This window comes from Sinohyriopsis cumingii, chromosome 7 (assembly GCF_028554795.1).
Source record: "Sinohyriopsis cumingii isolate HCF-2022 chromosome 7, ASM2855479v2, whole genome shotgun sequence".
In the NCBI taxonomy this organism is placed as follows: Eukaryota; Metazoa; Mollusca; class Bivalvia; order Unionida; family Unionidae; genus Sinohyriopsis; species Sinohyriopsis cumingii.
This window is the reverse complement of record NC_142967.1, coordinates 77,838,550-77,856,520: the sequence shown is the minus strand read 5'-3', so window position 1 is coordinate 77,856,520 and position 17,971 is coordinate 77,838,550. Positions and strand designations below refer to the sequence as shown.

At 37.3% G+C, this 17,971-nt stretch overlaps 1 protein-coding gene across 1 annotated transcript; it reads left to right on the top strand.

Annotated features, from left to right (window-relative positions):
* The first annotated feature begins 6,466 nt into the window (after positions 1 to 6,466).
* On the top strand, positions 6,467 to 9,052 carry LOC149795575 (uncharacterized). Its single transcript, XM_089964110.1, has 3 exons — positions 6,467 to 6,499; positions 7,991 to 8,078; positions 8,553 to 9,052. Exons 1-3 carry the CDS (start codon positions 6,479 to 6,481, stop codon positions 8,996 to 8,998), a joined length of 555 nt encoding a protein of 184 aa, XP_089820236.1. The 5' UTR covers positions 6,467 to 6,478; the 3' UTR covers positions 8,999 to 9,052.
* The last annotated feature ends 8,919 nt before the right edge of the window (positions 9,053 to 17,971 follow it).

Genomic DNA, 17,971 nt, shown 5'->3' with positions numbered 1-17,971 from the left:
TACTCAGTACACAAACAAATAAAGGAATACATTTTTAAACGTGAGACTTTCGCTTAACGCGCGCATACGGGGGAGGTTCTAACATTGACGCATGCGCAATGAAATTCGATTTTGTGCGAATGATTGCTACTACAAACTGGCAAATGAGTGACAAGTCTATTTCCCATCGCAATCTAATTGGCTGCGGGTGTAATTGACAACAGGCAGGAGGAAATTAGATACTATTAAGACGCATTGAGGGGATAATGGACTGTGAACAGAGGCGAAACACTGGCAAATTGGATATTTATTATTGATTGATGCGTCTGTATAATAAGGCTGATAGTGATAGACCGGGCGCGAGGAGAGGGTGATATTGAGTCTATTATAGGGCATATTAAAGCAAGAAGGTTAACCCGGGGTGTGGACGATGTCACTCCGCCTAATAAAATGGCAACCTGGCTACCGCCACACGCTCCGCGTACAAATTAGTACTTGATACGGCAATTAAATGCGATATAGGACAACACTTTATTAATGATCCATCATTTCAGGGGGAAAAAATCGTAATAGTTACTCGCAATTATTACGCATATATTCGGTGAGGTGGAAAAAGAACTAATGTAACAAAATTACTTAAATTCACAATCACGGCTTCTTTGCTTGCTTGGTTTACCTGTTTGTTTCATTACTGGTAATTTATTAACTTTATTGAATTTTTTAAATAAAAAAGAATAAGATATTACTTGCAGTCTTAGTATTCTAACTTTCCGATGGAAAATAGAATAACATGAACCCCGTAGAATTTGCTGAATTGGTAAATCCGAAAACCGTCCAGGTCAGTCCGAGTCGGCTGCCTCTGTGAGTCCGTGGAAAGGCACTTAGCTCCCATTTCTCAAGATATAGCAGCTATAGCGATGATAGATAGATAGATAGATAGATAGATAGATAGATAGATAGATAGATAGATAGATAGATAGCGTTTAATTATAATTTATTCAATCAAACAATCTACAACAAAATACAGAAATACAGAAATATAGAGATGAATAGACCGATTAACTGGTTGGTTGGCTGGCTAAGTTTGTTATATAAAAAAAAAAAAACTATTTAGCTGTTACATTGGCAAAGCAAAGTTTACATAAATCTTGTAAACAATTTTTATGATTTACAAACAAATGTGCAAAACGAAACAAATCTATGTACCGTGATAGCTATGCAACGTGACGATTTGATGGTAAGATTTCATAAAACCTATGACGTTACACACATCAGAGATGATGATGATGATGATGATATATATATATATATATATATATATATATATATATATATATATATATATATATATATATATATATAGAGAGAGAGAGAGAGAGAGAGAGAGAGAGAGAGAGAGAGAGAGAGCGTTTTATTTTTAACAGTTATTTATGCGGATAATTAGTAAAATTTGGAAATATTTTATACATGATTTATAGCAGGAATTAAGTATAAAATATTTAATATATGCATAAACGCGTACATACATAGATACATACATAGATACATACATACATACATACATACATATATACATACATACATGGACATGAACATGTTCATGTATATAAATATATATATAAATTTTAATTCATAATTAAATGTTGGTCTCGTGTTGTTATAGAGTACCATCTGGACTTGCTTGTATTTACTAACTTGCCAACCCACTCGCCTACATCACTCCTTACATGCTTTATATTTCATTGTACAGTTTGAAATCGAATCTGTTTTTTTAAATTGCCTTTTTAAATATTACTTTTTTATTTCCGCAAAATTATAATTTATTTTACGTCCGAACGCGTATTACCTCTCCAGGCTATGACATATAGGGGATGAAGGAGACTTTGAGACTTGCATACTGAATCAATAATTAGTTTATTTGCAAATGTGTAATATTTTTCCTTCTTAGAAATTTTTTATACTTATTTTTCTCATCTGTTAACAAAAAATTGTTTTGAAATTATTATGTGTAAAGGCTGCTCAGACTGCTACGAGATTCTTAATCATCCCTGAATTTATATATATTATCATTGTATTTATGACGTCTTCAAATATTATTACATATACAAGGCCCTCAATTATCCTTGTATTTATGAGGGCCTCGATTATCCTTTTTTTTTCTTCTCACTCGTATTTAAAATGCATTGTCATTGAAACTTACCGGTCTTAACTCGGCTACAGACGAATATCGATACTTTCTCATTACAGACGAATATCGATACTTAACTCGGCTACAGATGAATATCGATACTTTCTCATAATGGGATACTTCTACTTGTATTGATATATGTTCTTGTAAAAATGTAAGAATTTTACGGTACGCGATTCAGTATTGAAATTACTTTGAGTGGTTGTGTCAAAATTTTCCAACCTTTATTTAGTTTGTGATAATAAAGAGGGAAACATTTATTTATCAGTATCTAGAAGACATGTTTGATGGTTTATGTGTTTTTAATGGGAATCCTATTCAGGTTAATATTTTCAAAGATGAAATGCGAGACACCCATTTACCGCCTGCGTGAAATTTTGTTTCGGCAATGCGTACCCTTAAATATAAGTTCAAGCTTATTTTCGTCATATTTCTAATATCTTCTTGCATATTGAATTCACTAAAATAAACACTGATTTTGAATTTCGAGAATCATATGCTCGTGTGAAAGTATACAATTTTAGCGATCATCCATTAAACAGCTTGCACCACTGACCAATGCTGACATGACAAAGAGATGTATTGGTCAGTTTACGGGCACTCGCGATGGTCAGATGGTTCTTTGAAGGTTTCCCATGAGCTCTCAAATTCTACTTTCCCACTTGTGTAAACTTTTGGTGAAGTCGATCGGGGTGTAATTAGGTCCTTTTGGGATTACTCCGCAATAAAACTCCGATCACTCCTTAAGGACACACAAGATCTATTACAAGGTAAAGGTTAAATTCAAAAGAAGATAAACAAATGATCAACCGAAGGAAATGCTCTTAAACACGAATCAAACACTTCACAGAACCGCTATTGTCCGACCGCGCGGATTCGACAACTCTACTGTTTATTTTCCATTTAATCGTAAAGTTCGAAATCGGCTACCAATTTACAAACCATAGAAAACTCTATTAAGGTAATTAAATCTGTAGAAAACGAGTCATGAAAGCGTCAGTCTCACTTACGTTTGAACATCGAGTAAAAAGAGCTTAACAAATACGGTACGATAAGCTTCTATATCTTCTTACCAGCTTGAGAAAAAAATTAAAAAAGGTCAAGTAAGATGTTATGCCTCAGACAAATCACGTGATGCAAAGTACCCGGATCATAACTACGCTCTGAATGTAAGGCTGATTTGACATTTCGAGTGTACCCTCTAAAAGTGAAATCTGGTGATATTTCTATCTGCTTAAGTTGCTATTCGACATATCAACAATAGCGGGATGGAAATAACAGTTGCGATAGACTTGAATTTGCAAATATTAAAAGTTATCAAAAGAAAAAATAAAGTGAAACCTTTTCTGTCGTATATTGAAATATTAGTTTCCATACTGAATTTACAGCAATAACAATGCCGTCGAATTAATTGTTCGTATCACGTGGTTGTGGGAGAGTATACAATAATCGACATAAAATAAAACAACTTGAACTAATAATCTTGTACTTGTATTCAAATTTAATTATTAAAATGCATTTTAAAAGAGTGGGGAGAAAAGATGGGGGCCATCAGTGGCAAAGGGAGGGGGAAGTGCGCAATACTGGATCTTAGGGTTTTAAATTGCCATTACCTTTGTATGTCTATTTCTTCGTTTATTCCGATCTCAACTGTGTAAGCACATTTGTTCGTTGAAAAATGTCTGAGCTTAGTACGCATATCTTTCTTTGTAAACTTTACGACGTGCAATTAGATGTTTTCAACCTTTAAATAATAATAATAAAAATAATAATAATAATAATAATAATAATAATAATAATAATAATAATAATGCTTGTCCGCTATATGGAGAAATACGAAGAAAATATTTACCCACCACTGTATATAAAAATCCAACTTTAGAAAAATTAAGATCTTTTATACACAATGATACTAGTAAAATTCTGATGACACATTTAGCAATGCCTACTGCAACAGCCTTAACGGTTAGAGAAACCGTTTTGTCAACGACTCCTGCTGTATAAGACGATATCAATATCACTAAATTTACTCCACACAAGTTTATAGGGTTACCCTTAAATTCGTTTTTGTGATTACTCTGTAGTATACACTTGTATCTCACCCAATTCGAAAAATGCAATAATGATTACTTTCATGTATATTACTTCCAATCGATACGATGTTCTTTTGTCACATCTTTTTGTAATGCATGATGTATGGATATGAATCATGGGCCAATGGCCTGTATTACAAATAAATATTAATTTTATTATTATTATTATTATTATTATTATTATTATTATTACACGGCCTGATGATGATAATATTGTGGTTGGTCTGTTATACCTCAGATCAGGACACGTTCCAAGGCCCTAGTTCACAAGGACATTCCGCAATATCCTTGCTATTTGCAGAAGTGTCCGTTTCTGTAGAGGTGCTATTCTTAGCGTATTTAAGCTCTCCCCCATTTGGTATAGGACAGGTTTTACATCTGTGTACTTTGAAGTGATCCCGCATTCGGCAAATAAGAAAGCTACATTTTTATCATCTATGCATTTGTCAATTTTACGACCTTCTTTTGCAGTATTGGCCGTACCATTCACTTAATTAATATTGCTGAGATATTATTGAAGGTGTTTTCCTCAAACTTTTAAAATGATATTGAGATTAATTAAGTACAGTGACTTGAAGTTTCTATAAAAAAAAACGGTTCTGTCATTTATATAATTGATATAATAAAAAATTGAAAATGTCTGGCTCAAAATTATCGTCTAATTCATTTTTCTTGAGTTCGACATGTTTTTACCCGGATCAAGTTTACGAAGTTTTAAGTACTAACTTTGAAATCTTGAAATCACTGTGGCCCCCATGTTTTTGCGGGAGTGTGTAACTAATGGATCATTTGATGAAACAAAATATTTACGATAGTTTAACATTGGAAGGTGTACAGGAAAATAAATAATGATAAAATTGCAGCACCAGAGAAGCGGTCTTGCTTTGTTTTACATTGAAACAAAGATAATCTATGGATAACCGATAAGTAGGATAAAGGTGATCACCATTTCAATGCACTACCATTAACATTTTGATTTTTATAAGCACTTCTAATTACTGAGTAGTTCTAATTTATGCTTTAGTATAAGAATGCAGCGTTCCATTAGGTCAGCTTCTAATCAACTCTAATTACCTGGCAGTTGTAATTTAAGGTGTAGTAACAGAATACATTGTTTCAATGGGTCAGATTCTAATCACCTCTAATTACTAAAATATTGTAATTTAAGCTGTAGCATCAAAATACAGTGTTCCAGTAAGTCAGATTTTAATCACCTCTAATTACCGAGCAGTTGTAATTTAAGCTGAAATATCAGAATACGGTGTTCCATTAGGTCAGATTTTAATCACGTCTAATTACTGAACGATTCTAATTTAAGCTGAAATATCAGACTACGGTGTTCCGTTAGGTCAGATTCTAATCACGTCTATTTACTGAGTAATTCTAATTTAAGGTGAAATATCAGACTACGGTGTTCCATTAGGTCAGATTCTAATCACGTTTAATTACTAAGTAATTCTAATTTAAGCTGAAATATCAGACTACGGTGTTCCATTAGGTCAGATTCTAATCACGTCTAATTACTGAATAATTCTAATTTAAGCTGAAATATCAGACTACGGTGTTCCGTTAGGTCAGATTCTAATCACGTCTATTTACTGAGTAATTCTAATTTAAGCTGTATTATCAAAATGCAGCGTTCCATTAGATCATATTCTAATCACCTCTAATTATCGGGCAGTTCTAATTTATGCTGTAGTATCAAAATACAGTGATCCCTTAAGCCTGATTAACACCCTTGATTAATTTTAGTATTATTTTGCTTGTCAATCATTCGTGTAGATAGTATTATCTTTTGTTAGAAGGCAAGTTAATAAGAAATTACGAAAGTCGTGGTTAAACAGACCGTTGTACAGTTATGTTGAATGTATAACAGTTAAACTGCATGCAGCTCTACTTTTGAATATAAGACACCAAACAGTTACCTTTTGCAATATTTCGTGTAAAACGATAATATAAAAAATTAGCCATTTCTCACTTGGTCCTTTTCTTATCATGGGTCTAGAGAGAACATGACATATACTTGAAACAGGTAACAATTTGGCTAGAAAACGCATACTTGAGTTTAAAGGCTACGTAAGAAGATTTGACATAAAGAGTTTTTGTCGGAAATCAACATTATGTCATAGTAGACGACGTAGTAACTTCAATACATAGACGTCATCACACATTACGTGTCGTTGCTATGACAACTGCAACACAGCGCACCAAACAGAAGATGGTGAATCCGAAATATCAAGTAAGTTTCATTGGATTTTCAAACACAGTATTGTACTCTGTCAAATAGATAGATAGATAGATAGATAGATAGATAGATAGATAGATAGATAGATAGATAGATAGATAGATAAATAGATAAATAAATAAATAAATAAATAAAATGAGAAGCTAGTAGACGCAGTTTCCGGAAGATTTTAGGCATCAGCTTTAGCTAAGTGAAACATTTTTTTACTGACCTAACAAGTCATAATGGAAACAATATGAAAGCAAGCACACAAATTTACAAGAATTGAAAAAAGCCGCTTCTGAATCTCTTTACTACTTTAACCTAAAAATAATCTAAAAATGTAATTAAAAGGTAGTTTTACCCAATAGATGAAGCAGACGACTGTGCTAAATAGGGGCAGCATTAGTCTTCGTCACTTTGTTGTACTGGCAGAATGCCTGTTTGACCATTATTGGGAAACAGATGTTCCAGTCATGCAGACGAAAGAAGAGAATAGCAGAGTGGTGGAAGGGGAGAGGATAAAGGATATTATAATCCGGTCTCGTTTATGCGAGTTATATGACAGTCACTGTATGAGTTTAACAATTTTGAAAAGCAAACCAGTTTAAATCAAATCATTTTTATCAGACAGTTGAGTATAAAAGACATTGTGTCAGCATAATGATTTGATTCTGCTGAACGAGACTCTGCTGTATTCCGCCTTTCTTTAAAATGCACCGCCATCTTTAATCTATATTAGTTAGGTAGTCTGTGAATGAATTCAATATTCTGTGAATTAACTCAGTTATCTCCGTTTAACGAAACTAAACTGATGACACTTAAATCGTATCAGTTACAATGATGACAAGTTTAAACAGTTAAACAATGTTAGGCGGAAGGAAATTTTTAAAATTGATAAAACCTCAGTCGAATGAAACGTCTGGGCTGCCATCCTCCAGTTCTCAGACTCATTGGCGGTGTTGACCTTTTCTGTCATAAGAATGCAGATTAAGTTCAAAACAATTCCAAGCAAAGTGTTACTGCTGAAACAAATTTTATTATGAGTAAAAAACATCGTCTGCGTCGAAAGTGCTACTTTTAGTTTTAAAAGAATTTCAAGTGCTAGTTGTATTAAAATGTTGCTGTGTTCATGAGCCACCGATCCTCCACCACACCACTCACCCATTTTGCAAAAAACAAAAAGATAGATAAATGAATCCAATTTTAGCTTATATGTTACAAACGTCAAAAACAAAATGGGATACATAGCATGGCTTAGACAAAAGAATGCTGACTTTTTAAATTGTTTTCAGACAAAATAAATAAAGGCCCAATACTTTAAATAAAGTCAGTGAAAGACAGGTGATATATTGTAATTAAACACTGTGATAATTATTGGGATTTTAGAAGCAAAGCAAACTTGTGCACGATATTGATTTTTACTAAGAAAAAGCGAATAAATTATGTTTAAAACGTAAACATTTTCAGATTAATATTTCTAAGTTACGTTTTTCACTGTTTAAGATGGAAACTGACTTTTGTGATCCGTTAAGGAATATAAAGCAAGGAAAGATGTCATTGCTGAGACTTGGATATGGGCTACATTGTTTCTGTAATAATTCTCTCTCTCTCTCTCTCTCTCTCTCTCTCTCTCTCTCTCTCTCTCTCTCTCTCTCTCTCATAGCTCCGTTATACCCACTGACATTTGGTACTAGGCAACTAATGGTGGAAATCTTTAATATGTCTCCTGCTGGTGTTCCAGCTGAAACGTCACGAACCTTTCAAATGTATATAAATTGGCCTTCATCTTTTTTCTTTTTCTTAGTTCAGGACACCTATATTTACTCATGACAGCATATATCAAACATGGTAAAGATATGCAGTTAAATCATATACATATATACGTGCCTACCTATCTACCTTATATTATATTATATTATATTATATTATATTATATTATATTATATTATATTATATTATATTATATTATATTGTATTGTATTGTATTGTATTATATCATATCATATCATATCATATTTTATCATATTATATTATATTATATTATATTATATTATATTATATTCAGACAAAAATGAAAACTCCAATGCAAAAGAAACTCTTACTGACACTAAAAACGATGTAGAATTATCCAGATCTTCTTCCACGGAGTCAAAATTCTCCCTCGAGACCCCGTGGGGGATTCTAGATGCTACCCACCCAGCCCCCGAATCTCTCTCCGAAGTTCCCTCAATGGAACTTTTTAAAGTTAGACTTTCTCGTGTGAAGTTGTCTTCCCTTCCGGCCATAGATGAAAGATTAAAGAAGGGCGCCAAGGAAGATGAGCAGATGCATGATTCGGGGGAAGCAACTCTGTCGTCAGAAGATGTAACTACCCAAACGACCAAGAAGCTCGGTTTCTTTGGCAGACTCCGTCGCTGTTTCCGCTGCCTTGTTACTGATAGGCGGCAAAGAAGAAAACAGAGACAGGCAGACGACGAGTTTTCTACCTTATCGGACTATAGAATAGTTTGATTACCATTATGATTCTTTTGTTTTGTATATCAATGATATTACGAAGTTTAATTGTATCTACCTTTGATGTTGACGAGAATAAACGATTGTTACAAGATTTATTTTCCATGTAATATTGTTCTTTTTTGTTGTTGAGAAAATTAGAGCTAAATTCGATGCGGTTTTTTTTGTTTTTTTTTTTGGTCTCAAACGTATGCTAATCAGCGACATTTCTTTCTTCAGTCATTTTCCTTTGTACTTGATAAGTAAAAGCCATAAAAATGTCAACTAATAAGAGAAAATTATTTGGGTCCATTATTTGTCATATATCATCGTTTTCATCCCACTGACTTGTTTAAGCACACATTTTTCATCAAGGCACTGACGTCATTATTAAACTGTATCACTATAGCTGAGTGCTATTTGGTGGAAGACACGTGAGACATTTTATTTAATACAAGGCCGTCGTAACCCAATTTTGTTGGTACTACCGTTCCGTATTTTAAATGGTGAATGAGGTGGACATTTTTCCACCTTAAAGAATGAAGAACAGCGTATTTATTTCAGCTGTTGCTACCTACAAATATGAGTAAAATTTCCAAATTATTGTATGACATTATGTTACATGATGCTGTTGCAAGTGTATGCAGTTTTAAATTGTTTTCCTTTATCAAACAAATTTTGAGCGATTTAGGTCTGAATAATGTTTGGTTATCTAAGGCATCCCCTTCTGTTGATGGCTCAAGAAAATAGTCACAATGCAATTGAACTATCAATACACGCACACTTGTATTCTAGTATTTGTGATGCCTCTAAAAGCAGAACATATTTGTATTACTACTATTACTGCTGCTACTACTACTACAACTATTCATGATAATAATAATAATAATAATAATAATAATAATAATAATAATAATAATAATAATAATAAACACTATTTAAACACTTTTTAAACACGTATGACAGAAAAGAATAAAAATAATTTTAACAAAGTTCCGTACAACGATTCATAGCTTCCCGACCTAAAATGGAAGATGGCAAACTTTGGATTTATCATGATGAAGATGCGAAACATATGGCTTACAGGACATATGTAATTATTTATATCACAAGACACATGTAATGAATTATACCACAAGACACGTGTAATGAATTATATAACAAGACACGTGTAATGAATTATATCACAAGATACATGTAATGAATTATATGACAAGACCCATTAGTAGTTAAGTGGGGCACCCTAGGGACAATGGGACTTAGCATTAAAAAGACCCCTGGGCAACTCTAGGGACAATGGAAATTTAACATGGAGAAAAATCGTGGGCAACTCTAGGGACAATGGGAATTTAACAGAGTTTGGGTCTGTCTAGGGACAAGGGGAAATTAACATGGGAATAGAGTTTGGGCTTGTCTAGGGAAAAGGGGAATTGAATATGGGATTTTTTTTTTTTTTAAAAAAAATTTTAAATTTAAATTTAAATTTAGGCAATGGAAAGGCTATCTCTTTTCGAGAAATATGGCTGGCCCTGAAAAGGGCCTTTGGGTTTTCTTCTGCTTCTAGTTTCTTCTTTTTCTCCACCAAGTTCTTATTTTATCTCCAACACTCTTTCTCTTCTTTTCTTTCTTTTTTTTCTCCTGCTCTTCTTTCTTCTTCTCTTCCTCCTCTTCTTTCTTCCTCTTCTCATTTTCTTCTTCTTTTTCAATCTTTTCGTTCCATTTGCTTATTCTTATTCTTTCCTCTTCATCCTCCTTATCCTCCTTTATCTCTTTCATGACACCACTAATCTTGTCCTTTACCTTTTTTAAGTTATTAATTTCCATCTTTACACGATGGGGACTATAGGAATAATGGTCTTCAACCAGTCTTATCAACATCTGCTCCATCATTCCTAAGTTGTCTAAAACGTCTTGTAATGTTTGTATTTTGTCCATTTGGTTAGAAGCCATCTTCTTTTTTTATTCTTTGCAGAATGGTTTGAACGACGAATACTGTGGGTTCTTATACTTAAAGCGCGTACGTGAAGGAAAACATCCCCCTAAAACGTAAAATTGATCTTACCTAGATCATGACCAAACAACACGCGGACGTGAAGGAAAACATCCCCTACTTTTTCATTTCATATAATAAAACCCAAACTCTACTCTCCACATACGCTAAGAAACAATAAACAAATCCATAATCTACTATCCACACAATCGTACGTGAGCGGGTACAAACACAAACACACAAACACAAACACACAAACACATACGCTAAGAAACAAAAAACAAAATCCATAATCTACTATCCACACAATCGTACGTGAGCGCTTACAAAACCCAAACTATACTCTTCACATACGCTAAGAACAATAAACAAATCCATAATCTACTATCCACACAATCGTACGTGAGCGGGTACAAACACAAACACACAAACACAAACACACAAACACATACGCTAAGAAACAATAAACAAAATCCATAATCTACTATCCACACAATCGTACGTGAGCGCTTACAAAACCCAAACTATACTCTTCACATACGCTAAGAACAATAAACAAATCCATAATCTACTATTCACACAATCGTACGTGAGCGGGTACAAACTCAAACACACAAACACATACCCTCACACTATCTTAAAAAAGAGTTAGTGTTTATATTCACACTACTCTACCTACACATTGGCAAATTGATGGTTATTTCTTTTCTAGAGTATTGGGTAGCCCTGAAAAGGGCTGTTTTTTTTTTTTTTTGGAACTTCATGGACACCTGGTTAATGGTGGCACCTTCCTGGCGCCACATACACATCTTATCCCCCAGTTACTGTTTACTTTTTTGGGGGAGAGAGCAGAGGCAGGATATGTCGCTTCAGAATCCCAATTTTCGCTCTCTGGGATTCTGAAATTTATTCTTCTTCTCTTCTTTTCCTTCTCCTCCTCCTCTTCTTTGTTTCTTCTCTCCTCCTCTTTGTATCTTCTTTCATCTTCTTCTTTATATCTTCTCTCCTCCTCTTCTTTTTTTCTTCTTTCCTCCTCCTCTCTTATCCTTCCCTCCTCCACAATGGCTTCCGCGGCCAGTTCATTTAATATGCGCCTGGCATATTCCAGATGCACATGAAGTTCCAACAGTTTAGACAGTCTCGTGTTCATTTTTGGTGTTGATCAATCAACAAGGGTAGCTAGACTGCCCAGCGAGTTTCAATTTATAGTGAAAGCGCGGACGTGAAGGAAAACATCCCCCTAAAAAACATAAAATTGATGTTACCTACATCATGACCAAAAACAACAACGTGCGGACCTAAAAGAAACACTCACTCACTTTTTTATGCTACCCATCACTATTTTAAATTTTTTTGTAAATCACTTCAATAGACTATCCACATACGCAAAGCAATCCAATCTAACCTCAAATCTACACCTCAAACACCAAATAAAGACATCATTTTAATCTACTATCCACACCAATGTACGTGAGCACTTACAAACACACAAACACATACACTCTCACTATCAATAAAGAGTTAGTGTTTATATTCACACTACTCTACCTACACACATTGGCAAATCGATCGTTATTTCTTTTCTAGAGTATTTGGGTAGCCCTGAAAAGGGCTGTTTTTTTGTTTGCTATGGCATTCTTTTTTAGTTTCTAAGAATGCGATGTCCTCTGAGGATAGACTTTCTGGCGATAGGTCTGCTTCTTCGGAAAGAGAAGAAGAACTCTTTGGTGTCGATACGGCAATCGACAAAGCCTCTGTCAGCTTCAGGTTGCTGCTGTTGTTGCTGCTGTTGCTGCTGTTGCTGCTGTCTCTGAAGTCTGTACTTCTCTGTCCATTCTTCTTTCTCCCTGTTCATTTCTTCTCTGAAGAGCTCTTCTATCAGGTCTTCAGTGACTTTTAACATTCTCACATTCTCTATTTCTTCTGGCTTCGGTATCAGACTGTGTCTGACCCTATGCAAATTCACGTAGGCTTCGTTGAGTTTAGCTAGTTTGGAGCACATCTTCTCAGGAGGATGAGTCGACAATGGATGGTTAGACTGGAAACAACCCGGTTCTTAAAGTCAAAGCGCGGACGTGAAGGAAAACATCCCCCACACGGTTTTTGAGTCGCAACGTTTAGTGAGTGTCATGAGAGGGATAGTAAGAAATGAAAGAGCATCAATCCGACATTCTTATAGCTAAACAAAAGACAAAGGCATTTTTTCAAAACACAACATTTTTTATTCAAAAATCACTTAACACTAAACAACAACTCTAACATTTTTAACAATAATCCATCATCATAACATCAAACAATTTTTTTCAAAATACAACATTTTTTCCACAGTCTCATCACATTCCATCTTTAAAGTTTCTCCACTAGGTAAAGAGGGATAACAGTCTTCCATGGTTTCTAGTAATCTAGGATGACTTCTCTCAAACTGTTGATTTCTATGGTATTATCGAATTCTGCATACAGGATGACGTTCACCGTTTCATCAGGGTCTCGGTCTTTAAACTGAATTTCCACACGAATCTGACCGGATTTTATAGGGTGGAAATGTCCCTCGTCGCTGCCTTGGTCTGGAGTGAAATCGAAAGCCCACAAAGCGTAGCCTCCTGCATAATCCTCGTACGTAATACCGTGACTGGTATTGGTTCCTAACTGTCCGGTGGCTTCGTACAGGGACAAGTACGATCTCAAGTAATTCTTCTTGGTAAAGTTAGGTTCGAAAGGTCGGGTACACAAGGTCTTGCCATCGCGACTGACTTCGATTTTGGACACGCCAAAGTGTTGAAAGTAGAAAGGATTTTTTTCGGCAGCTCCGTTGAAGGCTGTATTCTCGACGATACCAACGATCAAACGTTTGGGTAACTGTCCTTGGAACAGATGATCTTCGATCATGGATCGCTGTCCCTTGGGAATGGTGAAGGTTTTCACTTCCACGCGTCGTATGGGATACTTGGCGGTCGTTCTGCTCAACGTCTGACTGATGTCGTTTCCCACTTTAGGTAACACTTCCACACGGCGTACGTAGAGTCTGGCTTCTAGGATTTTGGTTTTGTAACCGTCACTATCAGCCATCAAATGGAAAGCGGCACTGCTACGATTCAGTCTCAGGCGGACATCCACCCCGTTCAGCAAATACTTTTCTTGCAACCACATGTCCAAATGCAAACGATCCATCAGTTCTAAACTTGTGTCGGCTCCCGTGATTCTCTTTCTTCGTTCTACAAATCCATCATTGTTGTCTTTCTTTTCATCAGTTTCCAATATTTCAAACTTGGTAGGTTTGTCAGTTTCCCATACCACACAGGCATTGAGATGAGTGTTCTTGGCATCTATTCCGGACGTCAAGAGATTTTCCAGGTAGGCACGATAAGGGTAAGTATCCATGCTGCTACTGACCAGTTTGTTATTCAAGTACAAGTCCACTCCACTGAACAAGGAATGCATGAAATTGTTGACGGGAGCTACTGCTTCATCGTCTATAGCACCTCCAGTCTTATCTAGAATTTTGACTTTCAGGTACAAGTAACTGCTATTCAGATCGATGTAATCTTCGGGCTGTCCTTTGATTTCAAACTCGATGGGAGCGGAATCGGTCAGTGAGGAGACGGGGTGAAATTCCACCCACTGGGATTCTTGCATCGTCATCATCGTGGGGGGCATGGCAAACAGATCCAGTTCCGTCTTGGAACAAGCGCAAGATTCTCGGTGCATCATTTTTTTGTCCCTTTTCTCAATAATCGAAAACGTCTAAGTCTCGAACGGTTCTTCTTTTCTTGGCCTTTCTCGCTTGAAGTCTGGTGAAAGGGTGTTTTCTTCGTCGTCTCTTTCTGCCTTGTCCTTGCTGAATGCCTGACTCGGTAGCGTGCAGGGCATTTATAGGTGTTTCTCGTTGGCTTAAAATGTCTTTGCCCGTTTGCAGCAAGACATTTTTACCTGCCCTCATGAAGGCTTCTTTAGGGTTTTGTTTGTCGATGATGACATTTTGGAGAAATTCTTTGCCTTGCGTCAGTGCCGCATCTTTCAAGGCGTGCAATCCGCGTGTCACCATCGGTTTCAACACCGGGGCCACCGAACGAAAGGCCGATTTTAACATGTCTCCTAAGCCGAGTCCTCGCTGTCGAGCAACCCCTCGGTACACTGGATACATGACTTAAGAGTCGTGAGAGAACCGTTTTCGAAAATGGAGTTTCACCGTGACTTTTCCTTTGGTGAATGGAATATTTTGTCCCAGATCTCCTTTTATAGCAATGTTGACCGTGTCCAAATACGACTTACTGACAGGCAAATAGTGAGGATGGACAAATTCGCGGTGGACGTGGTAAGTGTTTCCACCTTCCTCGTCAGTGTTCGTGGCAGAATCCACTTTGAAAGGAATGACACGCAGTAACGGTACGGAGGTGTGTCCCACCACGTTGTACTCCACCACATCGGAATACACGAACATCAAATTCAGTCCTTGGTTCAGTTCTACCGGGGCACGAAATAACTTGCTAAAAGACTCGTTGTCGTAAACGATGGGTAATTCGTTTTTCTTGATCATGGTCTTTCTCATGTCCATGTCTCCGCCCAACATGTCATACAATTCAGGACAAAATAAAATGGACAGGATTTTACTCCGTTCAAATTTCATCAAGAAGCGACGAGCTGCTTTGTGGTACTCCATGGTGACATTTTTGTTGACATGCTCCAAAGCTTTCAGAAACACGACATTAAACCTGGAGGTTATGGTGCTGACCAAATGTTGACCACTAAAATAATAGCCTGGGGGAATGAACAAGTGATAGGTGGTGTACTTTTGTGTACGGGTTTTCTTGTCATATTTGACATTGCTATCCATCCACTGTTGCATTTGCTCGTCATGAACTTCCACATCAAAAAAATTTTGATTGGGAAGGACATTGAGGACTTGGGTCGGGTGAATCATTTCTACTAAAGCCACTTCCCAGTGGGCTTCGTGATCTAACTGGATGGCCTGAGGTAATTTGGCCGTGTAACAGCACAACGTGTTCTGGGAAACACCTCCATGGAACTGTCACTGGGTAAAGTTAAGTAAAATTGGTTTTGGTGACTCATAATTCCAGAGTTCTGTGGCTGTCCGAGGGGTTACTGGACGTCAGAGGCGTGTCTCCGCCCAAAATGGGGTTCTGGTTGTGATTGAAGTGGTGACTGGCACTGGCACTGGACACAAGGTTCCCGGGGTTCCCGTTCGAGGTGAATTTCAGGGAGGGATTAGGAAGCAGGTAACCGATGCAACTGCTCAATAAAATGGTCCACAATTGTTTGTCTCCTTGTTGCAAACTCAAATTGGCGATGGCTGCCCCGATGACACAATACACCACGAAGATTTGGCAGAAAAAGACGATTTGCGTTTTAGGCACACGTTCTCCACACCACACCCACAAGGGTTGTTTTTGTAAATCTTGCACAGAAGAACTAGGGGAAGGAGGAGTGGTCGACGTAGCTGCGTCTGCTGTGTGAAAGGGCATGATGGTCACTTCTTTTTATAGTCGATGACTTGCGAAGCGTCGATCCAAGAATCGAAACTGGGTGGATATCCTTTCCAACGTACTTTGACTTCTTTGACACGTCGTTTGCCCACTTTACCGGTTCTGCGTTCGAGAATGCTTTCGATGTCGTACACGTCGTCTTCTTTTTTGGTCACACGTTGTAACTCGGGCAAATAAAACGTTCCTTTGAGCACTTCTCCGTTCATGTCTTCCAATTTATAGACGGCAGGATGACGGCCATGCACTCGTCCAGTGACGCGAAACAATTCGGTCGTCCAGTTAGGTAAGTAACCTTTGTCGAAAGTGCGTTTGGTTTTGCCAATGCGCACCCAATCTCCTACGGCCAACATTCCACTTTTCTCGGGGACAGCCCTCGTCGGGGACGTACCAAACAGACGCTCAAACACCAACACTTCGTTGTCGGGAGTCACGTCTTGCGGGGCACGTCCGATGCTTCGATGGTAAGATTGGTTGTACGCTTGCACCAGGTGCGGTAAGATGTCGATGTACTTCAGAGTGTGGTGATGCGTAAAATATTTCCACATGCGTTCTTTCAAAGTACGTTGAAAACGTTCCACGATGCTGGCTTTGGTTTCGGGATTCTCGGTGGTAAAAAAATGAATGTCACGTTTCTTTAATTCTTTTGGGAAAGCTTGGTTCAGAAATTCGGTGCCTTTGTCCGTTTGCCATCGAAGAGGGTGACGACCGCTTTGTTTCAACACCCGTTGCAGGGCTCGCACTAACTCGCTGCTCGATTTGGAAGTGAAGGGCACGACCCAGGCAAATTTGGAAAAGACGTCGATGACACAAAACAAATATTTGTAGCCACGATTGTAGCTGGCCAAATGAGAGACATCGGCTAAATCGGCTTGCCATTGATGCTCGATGCCTTCCACTCGGGTGCGACTTCTGGCAAACTTGCGTCGAATGGGTTTGTGTAAAGTGTAGGTAGCTTGTTCTTGTAACCATCGTTGCACTTGAGGTAAACGGAGACTTTTCAATCGCGTTTTGGCAGCACGATACAATTTTTGAACTCCTGCGTAACCTGCAGGATGCGAGGGATCGTAGTAAATGCTCGCTAAGACTTTTTCCATTTTTTTATGTTGGTTGGTGTGTTAATAAGACACCCACTCTTGGAGGATGCTACTCTTTTTCTCTTGGGGTATTTTCTTGGATTGCAATGCTTTGCGTGTGCGGCCAGCAATAGGTGTCGAAGAGGAGAAGGATGTCTGAGCGGGGGATATCGGTTCTTGTTTCACTTCTGTCTTCACTTCTGTCTTCACTTTCTTTTTCTCTTGTGAGGAAGAAGGGGTGGCCATCATCTTTTTAATCCATCCAATTCTGGAGGTAGGTGGTGTTGTTAACTTGCGTACTTTTTCTGGTGGAGTTTGAAACCCTTCCTCTTCTTCTCCTTTTTCTGTCTTGGTCACGGTTACTGGTGGTACTGGTACTGGTACTGGTACTGGTGATGGTGCTGGACTTTTCATCAAGGTCTTAAAA

Excerpts from the sequence above, each read along its gene's own strand:
- LOC149795575 (XM_089964110.1), top strand. The coding sequence starts at position 6,479 with ATGGTGAATCCGAAATATCAA. Across the intron at positions 6,500-7,990 it reads TGGTGAATCCGAAATATCAA|ATGGAAACTGACTTTTGTGA; the intron begins GTAAGTTTCATT and ends TCACTGTTTAAG. Across the intron at positions 8,079-8,552 it reads ATATGGGCTACATTGTTTCT|ACAAAAATGAAAACTCCAAT; the intron begins GTAATAATTCTC and ends TATTATATTCAG.